This window comes from Uloborus diversus, chromosome 1 (assembly GCF_026930045.1).
Source record: "Uloborus diversus isolate 005 chromosome 1, Udiv.v.3.1, whole genome shotgun sequence".
Lineage (NCBI taxonomy): Eukaryota > Metazoa > Arthropoda > Arachnida > Araneae > Uloboridae > Uloborus > Uloborus diversus.
The window spans coordinates 170,044,852-170,069,975 of record NC_072731.1 but is presented as its reverse complement, the minus strand read 5'-3'; the positions used below and the strand labels follow the sequence as shown (position 1 = coordinate 170,069,975).

Sequence of the window (25,124 nt, the reverse complement as noted above, 5' to 3'; positions counted from 1 at the left end):
TAGATCCTTTTAATTGAAGTTAAAGAGTATATTTTCGCAGTGAACTCGCCAACCGTGATCCCCACGGACCAGACAACAGAAGAAAAAAGGACTCAGTGGACATCAAAGGGAGCCGTTCACAAAAGTTTCAACTACGAAGAAAAACTCGCTTCTAGACGACGCTCAAGTGCTCAACTCAGGAAATACAATTCAGAACCGACTCCCGACAATGATCGAGATGAGTGTAGCAGCTCCAGCACGAAGACACAATCAACAGACGCTGATAACATATCTTGTGATACTGCTGAATCCAGAGGTAAGTTGTGTGTGTAACTGTCAAAATATTTCAACGAAAGCCATTAATGAATAACGGGTTATTAAAAATTCCTTTACTTAAAAATTTTAACATAAATTTATTCTGCGCTGAAATTACTACCAGAATTGTAACAATGTATTCAAAAAAAGATTTGTCTTCTAATCGAAATGGAAATATAAATTGCTTTTACTCTGGGGTTCGAAGAATAATGTTCTCAACTGGCCCCTAGTTATTGTAAAACATGTCGATCATTAATGTAGGGACAACTGTGGATCAAAATAATTGTTAAAGTAAGAGCAATATTCTTTTAAAAAATATCAATTATAATGAGAGCAAGTATTGTGAAAAATCCTCATCGGAATCATTAAGAAGGAAAAAAGTTAGCTTGGAAACAGAAAGAAAGTGACAAAAAAATCCTTTAAATTAAAGCCTCAAAACCTAAAAAAATGTCTTAACACCCTCCTAAAATTACACATATGAGCGCCTATGGAAACGACATATTTTTACGTCCCTTAATTTGTTTTATTTAAGTCGATAAAGGTTATAATTTCCGCTAAAGAGCAATTAAAAGTTTCTTTTGCAATGACAACAAGAGATGCTGCCCTAAAAGTACAATGACTAAACTGGAACCCTACACTGTAAAAAAAATCCGGAAACGTTTCTGAGTATATCGTGCAGCTGTGGTTCATGAAAGTTTCAAAAACGTTTCTGAGTATTTCGGAATCCTCTTTCTGTAATGTCCAGAAACGTGTCTGAGTATTTCGGAATCCTCTTTCTGTAATTTTCAGAAACGTTTCTGAGTATTTCGGAATCCTCTTTCCGTAATTTCCAGAAATGTTTCTGAGTATTCTGTGCAGCTGTGGTTCATGAAAGTTTCGAAAACGTTTCCGAGTATTTCGGAATTCTCCAAACAATTTTCAAAAACGTTTCCGAGAATTTCGGAATCCTTTTTCCGTGATTTTTTCTAAAATATAATTCTTTATTATAGTATTGCATAAAATATCAGTTTCAATTCTTTCATATCTAAGAGCAATAATACAAGCAATTTTAGAATCATTCGTGGATTTTTTTTTTTTTTTTTTTAATTTTTAATGACAAATAGCATGGTTAACAGCATAACATATGCACAGTTATAAATTTTTGAAAAATTATGAAATAATCTAGTAGTTTCATTCCTAATCACAAAATCGTCGGGGAATTGGAGGGGGGTGCCTTCTGAAAAGTGGGGATTGTTTGTTAAACAATCTTAAACTTCAGTTTTTCTCTCAATATTTTCAAGACAAAACTATCAACATATTGTATTTTTAATGCAGAACTTAAAAACATATCTTGTATCAAACTTGATAGCTTTTATCTTCGGATAAAATTTGACAGGACTTACCTACCCTTCGCGTTCCGGAATTCGTTCACCTCAAGTCAATTTCTCTGACGAACAAAGTGTACCGAAAAGTACCAACAGAGAAATTGATGAATTTAAATATGACACCAAGTCCCCTGCTGGAACCATTCGGGTTGATTCTTCTGTTCTTGCCCTTTTCCAGCTCATCACAAATATAAATACTTATTCAAAATAGGTTACTGATTTTATTTTTACAGTGTGCGCAAAATGCAATATATATTTTATTTATTAAAACATTGAACTCTATTACATGATTATTCCATTTCATATATACGAGAATCCCCTCCCCCCACCATAAGAGTGATGGTGCACCCATAAAATGCTATAAAGCGCCCCCCCCCCCCTTAAAAGAGCAACCCCCTGAAAATGTCAATGGCAAAGTCTGCGTGGTGAACGCCCCTCGTCTTCTCCCCATATGTACATTGTATATTAGTAACATAGTTTTTTAAAAAATTATCACTTTTAAAACAATGACACGAAATAATATTACTTTTTATTTTGGAATGTAAATGCAGCTGTTCCATTTTTGCCACTGACTCATTCCTCCTGACTCTCCTACATTAAACTAGTATGCATGCAGTAGATACTGTCCTGAGGAAGACAAATTATAGGGACTTTTCTTAATTTAGCCGAGGTAAAAAAACCCTACTTTTAATTTTAGGTTTAAGCTCTTGTTTATTGCATATAGTTTAGCATATGGTGCGTTTGGCCCAATGTAATTCATATATTAGAGCTTAAACACTCTCTATTTAGTAAGTAGTATAATATCTTTTGGTCTTTTGACCATATTTATCGAATCTCCCACGGCTGATGAGCTCCGAATTCAGCGTTTCAACTTTATTCTAATAATTGCTACTTTTAATTTTCTTTTTCTCATTGCTATTCATTGCTTGTGTATTTCATATATATACAAAAATATATTATTGAGAAGTAATTCTTGTTTGTTATATTTGCAGCTTCTTTCCCTTAAGGGCAGGTAATGAAGCTCTGCTGAGATAAATATTATTTCATGTATAATATAAATTATAAATCAAAGTATCATATACATTATAAATCAAAGTATCATATAAATTATAAGTCAAATACTTTAATATGGTGAAAAAATACAAAATTGTTTATTTTATTAAGTCTTTTTTTTTTTTTTTTTTTTTTGCTTTTGGTAAAATTGAGGCTCGTAAAACGAAGAAAATGAAGACACTTTTAAATGCATATATGAATCTATTTGTTAAAGAAATTAATACACATTTAACTAATTTAAAGCGTTTCGCTAATGCAGAGATTTAAAGAGATATCGTCATTTAGATAATACTGAAGCACTATGTTCCTAATTACAAGAGATAGTTTTTTTTTTTTTTTTTTACTTCATACAATCTAGCTACACTGTTTACAAGAGAATGAAAACATGCAACCTTAAAGACGAGCTATCAAACCTGACAATTTGCATATTATAACATTTAATTCATAATACTTGATACATAAATGTTCAGCCAAATATTAACTGAGATTGACACATAAAAACAAAGTACACAATAACACTTATTTAAAGTTTTTTATAATCTTCAATTCATAAATTTTACAGAATAAAACTAGACACACTTGCACTTTAAATATGTGTTCTATGTAATGTAAAATATTTTCAAATTACAATAGTTCACAACGAAAAAATGATACTGAGGAAAATAGTTTTTTTTAGCGAGATTTATATGAACTCAATCACTTTAAAGTAATAGAGCTGCAAAGCGATTTACCTATTCGTCGGTGGTGGTCTTTTGCAGGCTTTGGTCACCAAAAAGGTGATTTTTATGACAGAATATAATTCTGCCTACAAAAATTACCCATTTGGTAGAAAGAAGAAAAGTATCCAAGAAAAAAGTAAATTACCTACACAAGTTATGCGACGCAACGAATTTACATGGCGTCCTCTCGGCAGTTATTTGGTTTTTAATTTCAGTTTGTATTCCTTCCGCGATTATGCGTCGAGAAGTTGCACTTCGTACTTAAAAATAAGTGACATAGCTTCAAATTCAATCTCATGACGATACATTAGCAAGAAAATATAAGACTTCAAAATTATCTTCAGTGAATTCATGCGAGGAATAAAACTTCTACTAATGGTCTTGATGAGTGTTACTTCGCACATGAGTCATCACTTCCACTTACTTTTCTAGAGAGAAGAACAACTTATTGCTTTAGATCAGAAAAATGCATTCGACCGGAGGATTTTGTTTATTCCAAAGAATTTTTCTCTGAGACAAAAAAAAAAAATTGCCGATTTTTCTTCTTGCGCAATAAGATTTTTGGTTTTCATTGCGTGCTTTCACGAGTCTCAATGTGGATTTGGTGCTGGACTATAAAATTGCCGTGTGAGCTGCGCAGGCGTCGACTCTTACTTTCTTGTTAAACGGGAAAGGTATTTGATAAAAGCAAAAAACTGCTGAGGGCGTACGAATCTGTTTATTATGGAAAGCTTTTTTGTATATTCAGAGAGGTTTCCGAGATTTTTTACAGTGTATAACACACTGACTAAAATGGGACATTTATATGAAAATTACATGACGGTCACAAAACGTCACTGCAAAGTCATCAATAGGTTGTAACAATTTACGAAGGTCAACCCACGTTGAAGTCACAGTGACGTTCTAATGATATTTCAAATTGACATGTCACAAGCGTTGCAGAGACGTAGCAGTAAAGCCGCATGAAACGCGTTACGCTGTAATGTATCATGACTCGTAGTGACATCCTGTATATTTTGCCCTGACATTATTAGGATAATGACCTTAAAAAAATCGCTATTTTTCCAATGATTGTCTTGTCATCAACAATGGGTACACTGAAATGGCAAAATATACGATGTTATACTGATAATTCATTTTTTTTTTGTTTGTTTGTTACGTTTGGCATACATTTTATTTTAATTATTATTGTTTTGTCTAATCTATGTCTTTTTAATCTACATACATTAATATCACAATTTTTGAATGCAAAAATGCCTCAGTCATCAGTGCCGCATTCGAAAGTTGACTCTAATGTATTTGCATATCCAAAAATCTTTACGTAATAATAATTATAATAATATTAATAACAATAATAACTAATAATTGACTTGCATTCAAATATGCAGAATGGTTGCAAAATGTAGAAGACACAGTGAATGGAAAACAATAATATATAATCTTAAAATTTCTGTATTATTTATTTCATATGTTATATCATTTTGTAAGCGTTCAGAATTATCAGCAACAGAAGAATGTTTGTTCTAACGTTGATCGAAAACAAATACGTAATGTCTATGATTTCAAGAAAAAGGTTTTTAAAATTAATAATATGTATGGTATTTTCATTAAGTAGGCATTAGCACTCGACATTATTATGAAGAAGGCAAGAATTAAAAAAAATCAGTTGGAAAAAATATGGAGAGCGTGAGGGATTTGCTTACGCTCGACTTCCCTTAACCCTTTTTATCCATCATCGTTTCTTTCGCCATCATGGTTATGTCTCATTGAAAAGAGATAAAATGGACGGAATGAAGACTTTCATTCATGAAACCAAGACCCCGATTCACGTGATAGATTTTAAAGCAAAGCAGTGAAAGAAATCAGGTTTCTTTCGCTTGTTTCACTCAAAACGTGCCAAGCATTCGTCCTTGTTGAGTCACGTGACTTAAGGTCTTTGGGTCAGCTTTTGCTAAGCAATGATTGGGCTTGATCCCTTCATTTTAATTCCTGCTCTAAGGTATGTCCGCTTAAATGAACGGTTATTTTATGGATGGATTGCGAAAAAAAGATTAAAGTTTTACTCAATTAGAACACAAATATGTTTATTTGTGTCATATTAGCATATGCACGTTCTTAAAGGCAGCAAAATAGTCATGGTTTACTAGATTATGTACTCTACTGTATGCCCATCCACGATTTAAGTAAATGTCTTATTCTCGCTCAGATTTTTACCATAGTTAGATTCACATGTTTTGAATAGAACTCGCTTTTGCATTTGATCAATATTTCATATTCAACTACTTGCCTCGTCAAACTCCAACATTTTTTTAAAAATTTTTTGATCTCACATGATTTTGTTCCAAATGTATCGTAATTATTAAGGGAAGGTCTTTCTTGCAATATACCAAACACGAACTATTTTCATGATTGATGCATTTTCTGAAAATCCACCATAGCTTGGAAGCTGTTAGAACTAGGTTAGGGCTGCCATTGGTGCTCTCGGCTTATTCTACATATGTTTTACAATCAAAACCTTTCTTTTAAAAGTTTAAGATAAAGTCATCCTTTTACAAAGCTATGATATTCATTCTATTTTATGACTGAAATAATGCAAAACATCTATATTCTACTGGTATCAATTTTATCTTTACAAACAAAATAACTAACAGCGAAAACGTGGTAATATCCTACTTAAGTTAATATGCATATAGGTGCATGAATATGGCGGTGCATCATGTCTTCATGTAAGTGTAATTATCCCCAAAGAATCCCTCCTTTTTGGTCAAATATTGCATTCCATGCCTGACATCTGCAAAGCATTACCTTTCAAATAATGCACTGCAACCAGATTCGATTTCTATCTCGGAAATAACGATCACTTGTCTTTTTCTTCAATTCAAATAAAAGGTTGATAAACTTGAGCGATGAACTATTTTCAAAATCCAATTTCCAACACCGCCGAGATTATCATCAAATTCTTTTTGGAAAACGGAAATTGCGTGAAAGATGAATCAAGGAAACTCCAAGTTCATTTCAACAGGCACGTGAAATATGGAGGGACGGAACTCACAAACAAATTTTGATTAAAGTCCAATGCATTTCACTTAGTAAAGAAAATTTTAATCATAAATTTGTTTATGGAAAAATCAGCAAACTATGAATTGCATTTAAAAAATAATTTTTAAAACTGCTTCTGGATATTGTTAACAGTTGAATTTAATTTTATCAATGTGCTATTTTGCAATGATGTTCGAAAATCTAATTGCGATGTCAAAATAACCTTTAAGATAAGATTCTAAAGACAAAGTAGTCTAGGCATATACTGTCGTGGGCAGATAAACGGAAGTATCTATGTTTTCGAGATATTTGAAAAAACGCGTTTTGGGTTGAACACGAACAATAGAAAAATTTTGGAAATAAATGTTTTTCTTTTTCGCGCTTTTCTTTTCAGCGGGAAACAAATAAACAAGCTTGCAAAATAGAGCTAATGCACAATAGATGACAAAAAAGGAAAAAAATTAAAAGTTATAATTTTGCAGTTAATGCCTTTTGTCTGCTTGGGTCAAAGATAGTGGTCGACGGTTTGTCCACCGACATCAATTTTGTAGTTAATGCCTTTTGTCTGCCTGGGTCAAAGATAGTGGTCGACGGTTTGTCCCCTGACATCAATTTTGAAGTTAATGCCTTTTGTCTGCCTGTGTCAAAGATAGTGGTCGACGGTTTGTCCACCGACATCAAGACAGGCCTATACAGCCGTGGGCTTGTAAACGGCAGTATCTGCAGAAATGAGTTTTCGAGATAGTTGAAGAAATGTGTATTGGATTCAATACTAACAATAGGGAAATGTTGGAATTAAACCTTTTTTTCAGCGGAAACCAAATAAGCAAGCTTGTAGCTACACTAAAGGTAAAGTACAATAGATGACAAAAATGCAAAAAAAAAACGAAAATAAAATATTTGCAGTTACTCCCCTTGCCCTTTATATGCCCATGGTAGTATACGTCTACAGAATTCCTTCTAGAATATTCACGCAGCGCTGTCAAAATTATCATAAATTCATTTCCGACTCCGCACCGTCATATGATTCCATGTCGTGAATACAAAAACAATGTGTGTTTTTCAACCCAAAAGTTTGAACAAAATTTTGCATTTCTGGTGTTTTGTTTTTAAGGTTCTTAACAATTTTTTTAAATGTTTTTACAGAAAGTAGTGCTTCCTCGACGAATAAGCATGAGAGAAAAACGGGATACCACGTAGCAAAAGACAGTCCAAAAAAAGTATCTTCAGAACAGGTGAAAACTTTTTTGAGTGAAATAACTTGATGTCAGTATTAAAATGTGTTATTTACAATATCCAAACCACATTTTGCACACACTCTAATAAATCTGAATACAGGAGTTACTCTTTTATCGCTAAATATGAAGTTTTTCTGATCACATAAATTAAAATACCAGTGAAGAAAACTCGTGTTTCATTTTGTTAAAACGTAAACCATAAAAATATCATTTAGTGTGACATTTTTATGGTTGGAAGGTTATTAACAAAAACTTGCGATGACTCTTAAACGTGACGATGTAAAAGGTACCCACAAAAAAGATATCTGAAACATGGCATGTCCAAGTGTTGCAGGATGATCCAAATAAAAAATTTAAAAAAAAGAAAGAAAGTAAGATCGTAGTGAAGAAAGACAACGTGCGAGAACACGCGCGCGAGCGCGAAACCTATTTTCTTTACTAATAATAATAAAGCTGAAAGTCTGGATGTCGGGGGATGTCTATTACGCGCATAGCGCCTAGACCGTTCGACCGATATTCATGAAATTTGGCACAGAATTAGTTCGTAGCATAGGGTGATCACCTTGAAGTTTTGTTCTTTTTCTATTCCAACTTTAAGAACATTTTACCGAGGAAATTATCATAACGTGGACGAGTAAATTAGCAAATTATCATAACGTGAAATCGTAACATGAGCGAGCTAATGAACATAGCAAATTGGCGAGAAATTCATCATCCATTATTTGAAAATATACAGGCGAATCAAATGACCTTTTAATTTTTAACTACGGGCAAAGCTGTGCCGGTATCGCTGGTATTGAGTATAGATATGGATGACGTTCAGTTATAAAAGTTGTTGGAAATGTTCGTTTCGTCTCCAACTATAAAACTTGTAAAGCCGCTTCCGAAACTGCGTGAACAAGCAGAACTGGCGCCATTGGGGTTCGGAAAAGTCTAATTTCAGTGTTTCTTACCACTGTATCCACAAAGGGTCACAGCGTGACATGCCAACAGGCCATATAGTCGAAACGAATAATCCAATATTCATTGACGATATGATCACAGAATTGCTGTATCGAGAGTTGATGTGCGTCATTTTGATCCGGCAGCGAATCAACTGAACATGACACTCCATCACTGGTTCATGCAGGATGGGACTCGTCTCCATAGAACTTCTGAAGTCTTCACGTGGCTTGAAACGACGTATGATGAGAGTTTCGTTGCATTGGATGCAAAAAAATTTACGGTGAACGGTCTAGAGTGGTCCCCTACAGTCCGGACCTGAACCCGAACTACTTTTTCTTTTGGAGTTACATCAAGAACGAAATCTATAAGAATGCTCCTGATTCACTGGAGAATTTCAATTCCTTCGTCACAAATGAGATTGAAGCAATTGATTCCGGCACACTCCAGTGTGGTATTGGAACCGGGGACGACAGGTAGTTCGAGCATCTTGTTCATTAACTGTCAATTGATATCTTTACTCAATAAAAGAGATTTTTTGCTCTCACATGTTGCCTCTTTTCCACAACGAGCTCTTATTTTCTATCACATTTCTTGGATCGCCCTATACTTTGTCTACATGAAACCTTACCTATGACATTAAAATTATGGTTCAAAAACATTTACTTGATTTAAGGTTGGAAAAAATTGGTAAAAAAGTCTTTTTTTCCCCTACTGAAATGGTTTTAGTAATTTCCAAAGCTTTAACGTATTTGTACATAAATTATAAACAAAGATATAAAAAATTATTTTCGTTGCTTTAAAGTAGAAAAACTTTGATATCTTGATTCTAGAAATTTCCTGTGCAACATTTTTAGCGATAGAGTTCTGTGATATATATACTGTTCCAACACTATTGTCCCCACGTTCTAAAGGAATCTTCGAAGCTCAACCTCTAGAAGCAGTAGGACCAAGTAGGGTGGAATGAAATTGAAAACATACATTTTTCAATAGATGTTAAAAAATTCGAAATTGATACCCAAGGAGCAAAATGATTCTGCTTTTAGAATTGTATGATGTTCTTCACGGGCTTCACGTTTACAATATCTAAAGTTGTCATATTCTTGGAAAAGAAACCACTGCTTCAAAACCTGTTTTTACACCTATTCTACCCTACGAATGGTGTAAACGAATTAGATAGTTTAGCTTCATTAAGAGTGAATTTATAACTTTCTAATTTTCTTCAATTCACATTTATATCAGAACAGATTAAACTACATTGAGCAACAAAGTTTGCAGTTTTATATCAAACTAGTGGTACCCGCACGGCTGTGCCCGTAATAGAAAAATTAAAAGGTCTTTTGGTCCGCCTGTATATTTACAAATAGTGTGTGGTGAATTTTCTCGCCAATTAGCTTGTACCCATGTTACGGTTCCACGTTATGATAATTTCGTATCTCGTCAATTGGCTTGTGCCCATGTCACGGTTCCACATTATGATAATTTCGTAATTTACTCGTCCATCTTATGATAATTTTGTTCTTGAAATTGGAACAGAAAAAGAACCAAATCGAATTTTCAAAAAATCGCTTCGAGGTTCACGCCCCCATGCTACAAACTAACTTTGTGCCAAATTTCATGAAAGTCGGCCGAACGGTCTAGGCGCTATGCACGTTACAGAGATCCTGACAGACAGAGAGAGAGCCGGACAGAGAGACTTTCCGCTTTATTATTAGTAAAGACAAAATATGGACGGTCAGTGAATGTTGAAGGTGTTTTCATTTACATATTTTACGGCGCATTCATTCTCATCTTGACTCCTTACTTATTACTTTAGTAACGATACTTTAGTAACGAGTTGATTGTCATATGAATTCCTTGAACTTATATTAAAGAAATATTTAATCTTTCCCTCTTTTTGAAACTCATTTATTCTATATCGACGATTTTTGTTGGATCTTGTAAAACTGTTAGTTTTTCATCAACATCCAACGTTTAAAACAACATAATTGCTCTACATCTTTTTTTAAACGCTTTGCTTAAAACATGCGCGAAAGATCATAGAAAAAATTTAACATCTTTCTTATTCGTTGTACATATTTTTCTGATTGCAGTTTTTGTAAAAAGATTTGTTATTTTGTTTTTGCGATTGCGAGTTTCGTAAGATCTACGTTTTCGCAATTGTATTTTGTTGCGTTATTTCATATTGCTCCTGTTCTAAAAAAAAAGAGATTAAAACTTTGCATATGATTTCTTGCAGCATTATAGTATTATTCAGTATCCTCATATACATAATAGTGAATTCTCTTATCGAGTAACGCTCCTGACGTCATCAACAATGAAACTCGAGCCACGACATAATGATTTGATAATATGTTTTGGTAATGTTTGTCATGCAAGGAAATGCTTTATTTTGACAAAGCTGAACTGCACCCGGTAACTTAGCTGTTTTACTGGTAAGACTAATTTTAGAAGAATGAAGAAACGAGAAAGTGATCAACAATTAACGCTATCTATTGGAGTTAAGGGTTCATCTAGTGGAGTTAAGGTTACAATTTCAATCATCAAAATCTTACCAAATAGGAAATTGCTTCATTCGAATATAAAAGTAATTTTCACCGGGTGAATTTCTAGTCTATAAATAAAGTCAAACTTTAGAGTTTTCAGCTATTTGGGAAATTCCTGGATTTGGCGTTTCGTGAGGAAGTAAATGACTTATATTATTACTAAACAAATTCATGCTGCATGGGGAAAAGTATAAGGAAAGGACTGAAGCTACTTGTGATTTCTGGACTAATGCTAAAAGTAAATTTTCAAAGAAGCACAAAACAACCTTCTTGTAAAGCAGTTAAACTGAATTTGAAGCATTATAACGTAAATTTTGTGCTTCCAAATGAAAAGATATTCTAATGCATTAGTGAAGTTGCGAAAATTAAGCATTTGATAACCTGGCCAGATCAAGAAAATCGACCACGTTCTGGCAGGAAGAAAGAACACCTGCTACCGCATAAGATAAATAAATACCTGAATTGTAAAGTAAGAAATAACAATGTCAAAAAGCACAAACTGGAGATTATTGCAAACACGTGTTTCGGCGTTACAGGGAACGCCTTTTTCATTGCGAAAAGGAATGAGCTTATGGATGAAAAGACATCCGACAAAAAAGACTTTTTGCATTGAAAAAGGCGTATCATGTAACGCCGAAACACGTGTCTGTAGTAATCTGCACTTTGTGCTTTTTGACGTTGTTATTTCTTATTTTACTGCTTTTGCAGTTGCGTACGCATTCCCGATAACCCCTCCATTTTCAAACTTGACCACTTTTTGCTTCACGTTAGCTCGAGTTTTCAGGATTTCTACTCTGTATTATTTTTATGAAGTTAGTTGCTTGAATTGTTGTTAAAACTGAACCTAACCACATATTAGTTTTCTTGTTTGGTTTCATACTATATTTAAGGAATTTACTTTCAAAACGGATTATATCCACTTTCGCAAAAAAACGGGGGTTTTTTTTCGTTTTTAGAATCTCTAGTATAAGCTCTATCGATCCATGCATTTTTTTCTTCTCGAAGTGGTATATATCTACTGTTAAAAAAGGCGTAAATATTGGTTTTACCACCTAAACGGTGTATATCCATACCCTTATTTCTCGCCAGGTCTTTTACAGCAAAATGGAACTTATCCCTTATTTGCCGGGGTCCACTCATTCACTTTCATATCAAAAGGGCACATGTCCAAATTTGAATTTGCCACTTCTAATTCAAAAGTAGTTCATAAATAAAATAGCGAAGCGAGGCACTGGCTGAGCATTTCCAATCAAGCATGATACGCGTCCGTATTAAGAGATTTCAGCACCTTGCGCCTTGTACAAGTCCATTATCAGTTAGGCAAGCGCGACCTCAAATAGTGATTACTAAACTAATCTTAAATAATTGATATTATTAAATTGTGATTAATTGAAAAATTTTGATTAACTGTGATACAAATTGTGATCTACTAATACCTATACAATGTTGTTATTTGAATGGCTTGGGTGGTTTCATTTTTTATACTTAATTTTATCGAAGGTTTTTTTTTTTTTTTTTTTGAAATGTTCAATAAAAAAAATTTTTGAAAAAAAAATAGAACCGACTTCAAAAGTGCTCTAAAAAGTGAAAAATAATTTTATTCTTTAAACACTATCGATAATACTTTTAAACATAATTTTTGAAGTTGGCGCGAAAACAAAAAGTAAAATCCAGTGTAACATGCTTCGTTCATACTTTTTTCAGAAAATCAAAAATTAAGAACGAAACATTTATATCGTTACTCAAGTATGCTGTCATCAATGCATAATGAAAGTGATAGTGAAGAAACTGGGCCTGGTTAATTTTTTATAGTTGTAGTTGAGGTATGGCTGTGAATGATTTTATATATCGTTTTTGCGCCAACTTCAAAAATTATGTTTAAAAGTATTATCGATGGTGTTTAAAGAATAAAATTATTTTTCTCTTTTTAGAGCACTTTTGAAGTCGGTTCTTTTTTTTTTTTTTTTTTTTTACAAATTTTTTTTATTTTATTCTTTTTAGTGTAAATGTGTTTCAGAAAGAGTGAGAAGTTACCATCACGAAACTTCACCTTATTTTTTTCATAAAAATGCTCCATACTAAAAAACAAAACTATAAACACGCCTTAAACTTTAAGTGATTGGCACTAAAAACTTATCTTTGCTCCTATCTGGAATTCATTTGCGTGTTAATTTAATTATAACCATTTAAATGTTACGTTTTCCCAAACTAATTTACATTTCACAGCATACAAGATGCTTGTAATGCAATCCTGTATCTCCTTACTTAGCCCCCATCATTTGTTATTGGCATAGATGATAACGATAAAAAATACTACTATAGTTGAGGCAAACATAACTTGGTAGCATTGTGAAGGCTAAGCTGATCACTGCATTACCTCGCTTCCACGTTAGGTTTACCCCCACTATTGAGCAATGACACTGAAGAAACTTGATGCTTGCTTCAGAGAAGCTTTCACTCAAAATTATCATTACAATTACTATTAATATCACTGTTGTATGGCACTAAACTTTTGTAACAATGGGTTTTATATTTAATCATTTAATAGGGAAAATGAATGAAATTTACTGTTTTTTGCTTATAACTTTTTCTAAAGAACAAATATGGTGAAACGAAGTAATGGGACCTAAGTTGAGCCATCCCCTATCCATTAAAAAAAGAATCATTAAAATCGGTTCACTAGGTAGAACGCTGTGAGTGGACAAACATAAAAAAAAAAACATACATACGGTATGAACTGATAACCGCCTCCTTTTTGAAGTCGGTTAATAATTTTATTCTTTAAACACCATCGATAATACTTTTAAACATAATTTTTGAAGTTGGCACAAAAACAAAAAGTAAAATCCAGAGTAACCATGCTTCGTTCATATTTTTTTCAGAAAATCATCCAAAGTTAGGAACGAAACATTTATATCGCTACTCAAATATGCTCTTATCTATGCATAATGTATGTGGTAGTGAAGAAACTAGGCCTGGTTAAACTTATAGTCGTAGTTGAGTTATGGCTGTGAATGATCTTTTCTATCGTTTTTGCGCCAACTTCAAAAATTATATTTAAAAGTATTATCGATAGTGTTCAAAGAATAAAATTATTTTTCACTTTTTAGAGCAATTTTGAAGACGGTTCTATTTTCTTTTCAAAAAGTTTTTATTTCATTCTTTTTAGTGTAAATGTAGATATTTCAGTAAAAGTAAGAAGTTACCTAGTAAGAAGTGCGGCTCTATATCACTGTATTGCTTTAGAAATGCCTTTATTCAAAATTATCATTACAATTACTATTAATGTTACTGTTATATGGCACCAAACTTTTATAACAATGAGTTTCATATTGTCGCGTGGATGAAGATCGCGAAGACAGTGTCAAAGCCAAATGAAGCGAATACTCGTTAGTCTCTACTCGAGATCTTTATTCAGAACCACGAATGAACGTTACATCTCCTTATATACAACTTGAGAAAGTGCTGGAACTTTCCAGACTTGGAAAGATATAGAAATTAATAGAACATTCGAGAAAATACGGGAAACAGTAGAAACGAAATTTAAGTAAAATTCACTTTGTCTTAGTCGGGATTTGCACCCGGGTCGCTCGTGTGGGAGGCGAGAATTCTACCACTGAACCACCGTTATCCACAGATGAAAAGTGCGAACTTCGCTAGAATATCATTTTAATCATTTAATAGGGAAATTGCATAAAATTTACTGGTTTTTGCCCTTAACTTTTTCCTAAAGAACAAATATGGTCAAACAAAGTAATGGGACCTAAGTTGAGCCATCCCTTATCCATTAAAAAAGAATCATCAAAATCGGTTCACTAGGTGAGACGCTATGAGTGGACAAACAAAAAACACAAACATACATACGGTATGAACTAATAACCGCCTCCTTTTTGAAGTCGGTTAAAAAGAATAAATAAAGTAAGAAGGAATAAAGTAGAGTAAAAAATATATACATTAAAAAACGTTGAATATTTTGTTTCAATTTTAAAGTTTATTTCTGAAGAAGATGCGTGTTTTTTTTTTTTTTTGCTAAAAAATACAAAACTGGATATTATCCGTTTTGAAAGTAAACTAGCAAATGCGTGTGTTTTTGCAAAAAGGATGATATCCACTGTTTTACACCAAAAGAGAAATATATCCAAAAAAAAATTGCCAATTTAGGTCTGATAAAATTGAGGAAAAGTTCCTAGACTTATGCCAATAGTCACTAGTTATTCTACGAAAACATTGAAAAAATCGAAATTCTAACAGTTAGTGTTCATGCGTATAACGGTTTTTTTTTTTTTTCGTTTAGCCGAAAATATGTAAAACTAGATATAATCCGTTTTGAAAGTAAACTCCTCATTTCAGGATTCCCAGAAATCGCTTCTCTTAAGTGGGAGGAGTTCAGAAAACGAGGACGAAAAGGAGTCTCACTCACGAGTACTTTCTCCAGATGTTGTTGTTCAAGACAAATCTGCTCTGAAAAGCACATTTCTGAGACCTGATTTTGTCTTTGAGCCAGAAATAATACACAAAGCCAATGTAAGTATTTTTATTTTAAACAACAAACTATTCATAAACATTCTAAAATGAAGCTTAAGTTTCAATTGAACACTCAAATTCAAATCTTTATAACTTTTCATACTGCACTGCTATTGGACTGTAATTTTTTCAGTAACGGTCAAATAAAATGGATTTTTAAAATAATAGTGGCGCGGGCCCATCAACAAGGATTTGATTATGTTTTTATATGTTGATTTGGTTTTGCTTTTAAAAATTTTCAGTTACACATTTTGACCGGAATAAAAAAATTAAGGAACCAAAAGTAAGCAGGGTAGTTTTCATAGTTAAATTGACTGAGATTATTTTTGTTTTTTGTTTTTAGAGTTACTTCTTTGCTTTCACTGGAGGGAGTCTGTAATATGAGTATTAAGTTAGAAATAATAGTGACTGAAGGAAGATGTGTACAGCATTGTTATTGTACTTAATTTCTAAAATCTTAAATAAATATTATTCTAGATTTAATAATATATTTTTCTTATGGCAATGTTCATTTACGCCCAAAATAGCTTTTACCATCAATTTCATCACGTGCAGTAGTCCGAGGCACCTGAGCCTTACGACACGTGTAAACCTGGAAACTTACCCAATATATCATAGGTTGGTTTTCGTCTTGTATAGAAAACAACAAACTCAAAAACGTAGATTAAACGTAAAAGTAGTACAGAGAAATATGGCAAAGAATGATATTCTTTCTTCGCTAAACAATTATCTTCCTCGGTTTTCTTCTAGCCCCATGACATGAGTTACATCTTAGCTCTTTGAAAACGGAATTTCTGAAATTTATGGTTGTATTACAAACTTTGTTTCGATTCATCTGTGAGGAAAACTTGCATTTCGTCTTATGAACTCTGAATATATTTATGGCTACTCTAACATAAGTATCCCATCATCAGTATCCGGGTCGTGCACAGTGAAGGGGGGAGGGACCCCTATTGGCGCGGGCTCCATCCTGAAGGGGGTCTAATATGTCAAAAATAAGTGGTAAAATATCTGCAGAGACGTAGAGGTAACGAATATGGAGGGGGCGTAAAAGTCATTTGTGACGGGCCCCAAAATTTCTGCGCACGCACTGATAGGTATAAACGTTATCAAATCAATTAGTTCTATTCTGTAGAAATTCACAATTTTTTTCACATCATAACTTTTGCGTTATTTTTTCCTACAGCCAATAGTGGATGAGGCAGATATCGAAGTAATACCGTCAGCAGTTGGAGCATTTCGAAGGTTATCGGAAGAGGAGTTTATAGCGTCTTTGAATATTCATGAGGCAGCGAGGAAAGGCGATTTGCATGTAGTAAAATTGCTCACAAAGAAGGATCCCAAGCAAATGGAGTAAGTGTTATGACTTTTTTCTTTAGTTGGCAAGTGAAATGTATAACATCATATGCCGTCTTCAGAAAGAAAAGCAAATTTAAAGAAAAAAGAAGCTGAAAATTAATATATCTTGCTGTTTCAGCACTTTGTAGTCGTTCATTTGTGTATGAAATAGTCCGTTTACCCAAGTTATGGAACTAGCAAAAATTGAATCAAATTATCCAGAAACACCAAACCAGACTTTTTTTTTTTTTCGCAACTATAATTTATGTCTTTAACATTACAATGACAAGGTATTATCATACATTAAACAGAAACTAACAACTTCTAGATATTGAATGATTTTTTTTTTTTACTTTTAGAACAGTTGATGAAAGAGGTTGGACGCCCATTCATGTAGCAGCTGCTCATGGACACACAGAAGTAGTTAAGGTAAACATAAAGCAATTTATTTTAGCTTTCGGCTCGTTTGATTTCTTGATTGTTTCATCCATACATACTGAAGCGTAGTGCAACGGATTGGGGTTGATTCATTGAGAAGGAATTGGGTGATTGAGTGTGAATCATGGCACAAAAAGGAGATAACCCCTTCGGTGCGTGCTGTTGGTCTGAAGGGAAACCAGACAGAGAAAAGAAATATACTCGTACAACTGTCTTTACGAAATTGAAATCCCACCTTATGAATTATGTGTATAAATGATTAAGTGTCAAGAAACTCCTAAGTTTATCATAAAAGTACTTTTATTATTATTTTTATCATTTTTTATCTTTATTTATTTATTTATTTATTTATTAAGAAATTATTCTGCCAATGGATCGTTTCGAGATAATGGCAAGTACATCAGAAAACACCAATAAAAAGTATTTAAAGTTCTGATTAAAACTTTCTTTAGTCTTTTTTTCAATATAGTAGAGGCCCGAAAACTCTGCCAAATATGGTTCGAAAAGTGGCCGAATCTGAAAATTTCCGGCTTTCAGGAATGCACGCAACAGGATTTTCGCATTGGGTGTTTGTATTCCTATTAAAATCTGACGTTCTTCTCTTGATTAAGCCGGGTAATCTAGTGCCGAGTTTTTGGATCTCCACTGTAAATGTATGGAATGGCTATTTGTTGCAAAAAGGAGAAGATCTGCTTCTTAGGGAACCCATTTATCTTGAAATAGTTTGAAAAGTATTTTCTTTATTTCAGTTTCTAGCACTGGAAGGAGCTCATTTGGCTGCTTTAGATCCCAGTAGTTATACACCTTTGCATCTGGCCGCAATGAACGGACATAACCCTTGTTTAGAGGTAATGAGAGTACAAGTAATGATATTTTTCATAACTATTATTGCAATATTTCCGTGTAGGGGAGACCGGGACACATGGGGTCGAATAGTGCGGCGCAGATACTCTTAGTTGATTTATTTTAGAAGGGTTTTTTATTGCGATATTTTCGTGGGTGGGGGGGAACTGGAACACGTTGGTACATGGGGTCGAATAGTACAACGCAGATACTCTTAGTTGATTTATTTAGAAGGTTTTTTTATTGCGATATTTTCGTGTGGGGGGAGACCGGAACACTTTGGTACATGGGGTCAAATAGTACAACGCCGATACTCTTAGTTGGTTTATTTAAAAGGATTTAAATTACACTCTTAAAAGTTTCCAACAGTGAAGACTTTCCGCAGGTAACAGTTTGGTGCGATTCGTGTTTTAGCACTTTAAAAAGATAACTTCAACTATTTTACTGCAATTTTGTAATTTTTTTGGAGTCTAGTTGTAACACTATAATCAAAATTCCATTTCATTCATTCTTTGACCTAGACATGAGAGCCAAATTGCAATGGAAATACTTATTCCAACTTTTCCTGTTAACCGCACGAAAGGGTTCTGCTTTTAACATGAAGTGAACACCAATCTCATCAGATTACTTTCATATTTAATCCTGATGAAACGAGTAAAACTTTTGCCAAGTTTGTAGTTCGATATCAACGAATGTATCACTTACCGTGTTCAATTTGTTCAAGTTCTTTCACCGGAATGTAAAAAAGAGATTGAAACACGAATTACGCAGTTCAAATCGAGGATGTAGGGGCTGATAATTTCGCTTACAAAAAAAAGTACCTGCTAAATATGCGTTACTCTTACACTTGTGGATGCAGGTTTTAATCCTACTTCAGACATCATTTTGTGACGCAAATATTGACAATTATCTCATAAAAGTTACATTCTTTACACACATACACTCAACATTTTATCATCTGGAGCAAAAACAGGTACTTGTTCACACAGAACTCACATCAATTGCATAGTTAACGTTGATATAGACGAAACTCATAGGGTAACGGCACCAATCACAGACATGCTTAAGACATCGCTCTCGGTTAACTCTATTTTCTGAGCATTTTAATGTATTTAGACTTTTTAAAGTATTTTTCTCTCATGCAACAACATCTCATGTAACGTTTGGCTGCTTCTAAATCCTCTGAAATACTTAATTACAATTTCTATTTGCTCAATTTAGAAAAAGGTCTGACCCCCAGTAACAGACACCGAAACATCTGATGCCACCCAGTAACAGACAGGATGAGCTAAGGATGAGTATGGGGCAAAATTCTCCTTTTCATTTCAAAATGTGAAAAAGTTCTTTATTTTTAGAGCTAAAGCTTTATTAAATTCAAATGAACATGAAACAGCAGCTGACCTCGGGGTAGCTGTTCATAACCTTCCGCCATTTCCTTGTAAATACCAACTGTGTCATAAAATAAACTCTGATAACATTAGATGTCTGCACCATATTCATGGGCCACAGTTACATCAGGTTTACCCCCCTAAAAGGCTTGTTATTTAAATCCAAACTTATGACTGTCTGTTACGTGACCCTTGTCTGTTACTGGTGTGACCTTACCCTACTTTTTTTAAATAAAAGGATCGCATTTTTCACCAACATTTTTGCCACTTTCATCTTTTCAAACGAACCCGCGATTCTCGTCATTTGTACCGTTTTCATAAGTTGATGAATTTTTCTCACTTCAAGTTTAAATAAATTGAGTTCAGTTGTTCTGCGCCATCTATTAACACTGTATAGTCAGCTTGTTTGTTATGAGTATTTTTTAATTTGATTTCCTGATGTTTTTCCATTTTTTTCCTTCTTTTCAGGTTCTATTATCTATCGGAGTTGATTTAGACTCAATCACTGCTGAAGGATTCACACCACTCCATCTAGCAGTTATGAAGTAATTTTCAATTGATTTTTTGCTTGATTATTATTTCTGAGCAGTTCAATATTGACTTCTTAACATTTTATATTATTTTTCCTGGCATTCAGTGTCCAGTTGGAATGCATACAGACACTATTGCAGTGGGGCTCAAGCCTGGAAAAAAGAGACGCATTAGGTAGGAATGTCCAAGATATGGTCGAGGAATACAACCTGGAAGATGTAGCTGCATTGCTCAGAAGATTTCATAAACAACTCCATAAATTCAAGCACATACTTGATATGATGCAAAGGTAAAAGCGATTTTCCCTGTTGTTTTTTTTTTTTAAATGAATTCTTGAAATATATCACTTAGTATCAGCTTTAGAAAGAATATCATCCTGTGTAGGATTTTTCAATATGGTAAGATCAGTGTTTCTTTCAGAAGTTTTGCTCCGGGGGGAGGGCAAGGGTGTATTTCAGGGGGAGGGGGGCCAAGGGCGTATTTCAGGGGGCGGGGCACTTTAAGAGTTCGGAGGGGCTCAAGAGCGTATTTAAGGAGTAAGACACGCCCTTCCCCAAAAAATAAATTCAAAATTACCAACTCTGAATAATTTTATAATATCAATTTGTAAAGTTACCTTCATGTTTGGCTTGTCCTCCCCTCCTGAAATAAATCCCTGTATGCGTCCACGAGAGGGACACTACGAGTTTTAAACACTCCTGGTTCATTATATCGTTTCCATAAAAATGTAACTGATCGAAATTCCTACAGTACTGCAATATTATGAATAACAGAAAAATTGAATAGGGAAAAAAAGTAATGAAAATATTTCTTAAACATTAAAATGTATACACAAAATCACTCTAAGCGAGAAAAATGTTATCAAGTTTTATATTGACGGTTCTTCGTCACACTGCAAATACATAAGAAACTTTTAAATTTATAAAACATGCAATGAAGCATGAATATCATGTAATAAGAATTATTGAAACTAAGCAAATTTACAGAAACAAATATTCGTTGAATTGCTCCTTCTGAAGTCGAATTTTCTCCTATTAAATTTTCTTACATTTCCTAAAACTGACAATAACAAGCAATAAAATAAAAAGCACTAAATTTCATTTATAAGCACTGAATGTCAAAAGGGTTGAAAATTAGCGATTACATATGCACACATGCAAAAGACGGTTTTGTAATACGTGTAAAAATAAATAACTAATTAAATAAATAAAAGTTTTAAAAAAATAGGATTTTTTTTTAAAAATAAAATATTTTTAATTTTTTAAATTGAAAAAATGGGTGATACTAAATTTAAACATAATTTATTAATTGTCAAATAAGCACGCATGAGAAACTTTCAAAAAGTTGTTTCTTTTACTTAAAATTTAAGAAAATGTTATGAGTGTAATATAATATGGGACCCCAAATTAGTTTCCATTTAGGATTTCGATTGCATCGTAAACAGAGGCGTATGTAAGGACTATTTATTATAAGGTAGATAGAGATTTTCATTTAAAAAACATATTATATGTATAGAAGTTAATTATTTTTTTAAAAATCGTCATTGAAATTAGTTTTGATAAAAGCTGTCAAGTAAGAAAATTTGGAGAGTGATTTCTGGACACCTTTGTTAATTAAATATTAGAGTTCATTCTTTTATACAATTTTTAAAGCGAACAGTACAATATTATCACGAGTGATTATTGAATATAAATTTACAAACTAAAGAAAAAAATATACTAAAAAACAAAAACTTCCCTCAAAGTAATTTGCGTTTGACTCTGATTGCAAAGATGATCGCTAAAGACAATAAAGACTTTTGTAGGGGGACTTAAACAAGTTCACACATTAGAGGGCTTCAAGATCTAGAATTATTATGAAATAAATCTGTACTTCAGAGAAAATCCACGTAAATTTTCAAACTATTTCTAATTGGTTAAAAGTCTTGTCGACCTGAAAACTGTGTGGTGACATAAAAGGGGAGGAGGTGGTAAAAGATGCCGAATTTGCAGAAATTTCTTTCGAAAAGAAGACGTTGATGACACCATGTTATTTATCATATAAAACAGAAACGAACATAGGCATTACACCCCGCCAAAGCTAACTCGCAGTCCACTATCCCTTCCCCTCCATACAATGATCCTAATCCAAGAATTTTTTTAATTTCCAACGAGATGTACCAGAGTACGGGTCGTCAGAAGGTTCCGATACGAACCTCACCAATGTATTGTGTAATTGTGTGAGTTAACTAGATAGATAATAGTCCAAAATAGCATAGTTCCAACCACCCCTTCCCTATCACAATAGCAATAATAACAGACAACAAACAAAACAGTGGGGAAACATATATTTTTAGTTAATTAATTGCAAGTATTTTTCCGGGGGGGGGGGGAATTCGCTTATGTGCTTTTAGCAGTTTGTTGTCAGCGAGGGACTTTCCATCGACAATGACAAAATGAGGGCTACAGAGACCGATATCCCACCTCCCCCCCCCCCAGTGGATGATAAAATTCCGAATTTTCTATAATTTCCTTTTTTTTAAACAAATATTTACATAATAAACCAAATATAATCCAAACTTTCCAAACATCCAAACGGTTTTGTCGTTAAATCCAAATTTTCCAAAAACCGGAAATTGATCAGAACGATTTGCAATCAATTAAACCTCATTTTGTAATTTGTACGGTTTTGTCGTTAAATCGAACGTTATTACGTCCAGAAGATATACATGATCTTTTCAAAGGGAAGTTCTTTACTTATTGTTATCTGTAATACTCCCTTACTTTTTTCTATTTAGGAATGAAGATAGAAGTTCTGCGGAAATTCCTCGCGAATTCATGGACATTCTGGCTTCGATTGCCGAAGAGAGTGGAACAGAATGAATGAACCTGCTTTTCTGTGATTGTCCACATATCAAATGATAAACTCTCAGTTCATCCACTGTTTAATGCTGGTTTTTCCTTTGCATTGCAGGATGTCTTTCAAAATGTGTGTTACATGTTCTATGCTCAGAAAAATGAGATTTTAAGGTTATGTAGGATTTTGATCCAAGAAGCGCTAGATTTGAGGAAAGGATTTGCGTCCTTTCGGTTATTCAACCATCCTCCTATGAGCCAGTCGCGGTCTTATAAACTCTTCTGTAATGGGATGTAATACGAAAAGCAAAATGTAAATCAGTTATAAGTAAATAGGGTCATTCCACGAAAAAGTCAACCCTTTGTGCCGCACGCGACTGTTCATATACAAGTATTTCATTAAAAAGTAATAATTTTAAAGCGTAATGATGAAATTTTTTGCTTAAGAAATTACACATAAGTTTGTAATTTGCTAAGCAGAAAAAATGTGTTCATTAGTATTTTAAAGTATTATTTTTTATAAAATATGTGAGGCGTCACGTGCTTGACAAAATGAAAAGGCCCATAACATTTTTGTTCTAATGATGTATTTGAACAGAAGTTCTGATGCATTATTAGATTTTCGTTCTCGATAACGAAAATCGGCTTTTAAAATTTGCAACATTTGAAGTATAGTTTAATTTTTTTGTTTTAAACCAGAGCTGAAACTTGCGTTTCATACACTTTCCTGGTGCCGTGGAATTTTTTTGTTAATGGACAATTAAAGTACCTTATACAATGTGTTTGTTGTAAGCCCTTCGGAGGACTTTCCGATAACGGAGTGCCAATGATTTCTGTTGAAGGAAATGATCGTCAGCAGTTACACAGCTGACTAGAATATCCGGTATTGCACGAATTGTATTAACCAGGGCTCTCCAACCTCCGGCCTGCGGGAAGCTTACATACTGAAAACATTGTTTTGTTTTTTTTAATTTGATAATATATTTCTTTTTAAGCATTTTTTGAAAGAAAACTAAGCCAAGAAAATCCCAAAAATCACTACTAAGCACGGTCGTAGCCAGAGGGTGGCAGGAAGGGACAACTGCCTCTCCCTAGAAGAGAGTCTTAACTTTCACTTTCCACCCTAAAGTCACCAAAGATAATTTAAAACTACACTTTTGAGATTTCCATTTCTAAAAAATTCCGGGGGAATAGTCGCTTTTTTCTTCATTTGATTAAAAATATCCTTAAATGGTGTTTTGGTAGTTTTAATTTCACACGATTTCCGAAGAGAGAATCCGAGGTGCCCTTTCCAAGCGTCTCAAAGTATATAGCTTAAAGTTGCGTTTTTTAAACTTTTAATATCAAAAAATTTCTGAAAAAGTTCCAAAATTCCGACCATTCTTTTAGCATTATCGAAGATATCCTGAAATGTGTTTCTATTACTTCATTCTCAAAAAGTTCTTGAAGAGAGGATCTGAACCTTCCTCATTTCCTTAACATTACTAATCCCCAAAGATAATCTAAAATTGCGTTTTCAAAATTAATTTGTAAGAAGTAAAAACCTTTGACTTTACCAAAGATAACCTAAAATTGACTTAATTTTTGAAAAACAACTTGGGGGAAATAATTGTAACCTCTATTTCCCTTCATTTGACTACAACTGCCTGAACATGCAAATTTTGATGTGAATTTTAAAAAAAATTCTCCTGAGGTGAACGCTGAAACTTGTCCTCCGACCATCTCTATTACACCACCAATAATTGACTAAACTGCGTTTTTAAGAACTCAATTCGGAAAAATTTCCGGGAGATATGGCTCGATCCCCTCATCTCCGTCCTTCGTCTTATTCAAAGACAGCATAAAACGTTTTAGGACTTGTAACTTTTAGTATCTATCTTTTCTTCAAAACAAATACATTTTATAAATTCACTCATTTCTTTTTTATAAAATAAACTTTAAAGTAAGAAATTGAAGCAAGATAGGTAAGGGCGGCAGCATCAAGTTATTGCCTGAACTCGAAAGCTGGCACTGGGTGAAGGGGCAGCTAAAAA

General features: G+C 33.5%; 1 protein-coding gene across 1 annotated transcript in view; it reads left to right on the top strand.

The window, feature by feature from the left end:
• The window catches only part of LOC129217017 (receptor-interacting serine/threonine-protein kinase 4-like), a 39,934-nt gene extending 16,816 nt beyond the window's left edge, over positions 1-23,118 (top strand). The window contains exons 4-11 of the mRNA XM_054851252.1: positions 7,616-7,704; positions 15,546-15,719; positions 16,906-17,072; positions 17,417-17,486; positions 18,245-18,343; positions 20,195-20,271; positions 20,364-20,546; positions 23,034-23,118. Coding sequence (XP_054707227.1) covers positions 7,616-7,704; positions 15,546-15,719; positions 16,906-17,072; positions 17,417-17,486; positions 18,245-18,343; positions 20,195-20,271; positions 20,364-20,546; positions 23,034-23,118 — 944 coding nt within the window. The remainder of the gene's footprint in view (positions 1-7,615; positions 7,705-15,545; positions 15,720-16,905; positions 17,073-17,416; positions 17,487-18,244; positions 18,344-20,194; positions 20,272-20,363; positions 20,547-23,033) is intronic.
• Positions 23,119-25,124: the final 2,006 nt, after the last annotated feature.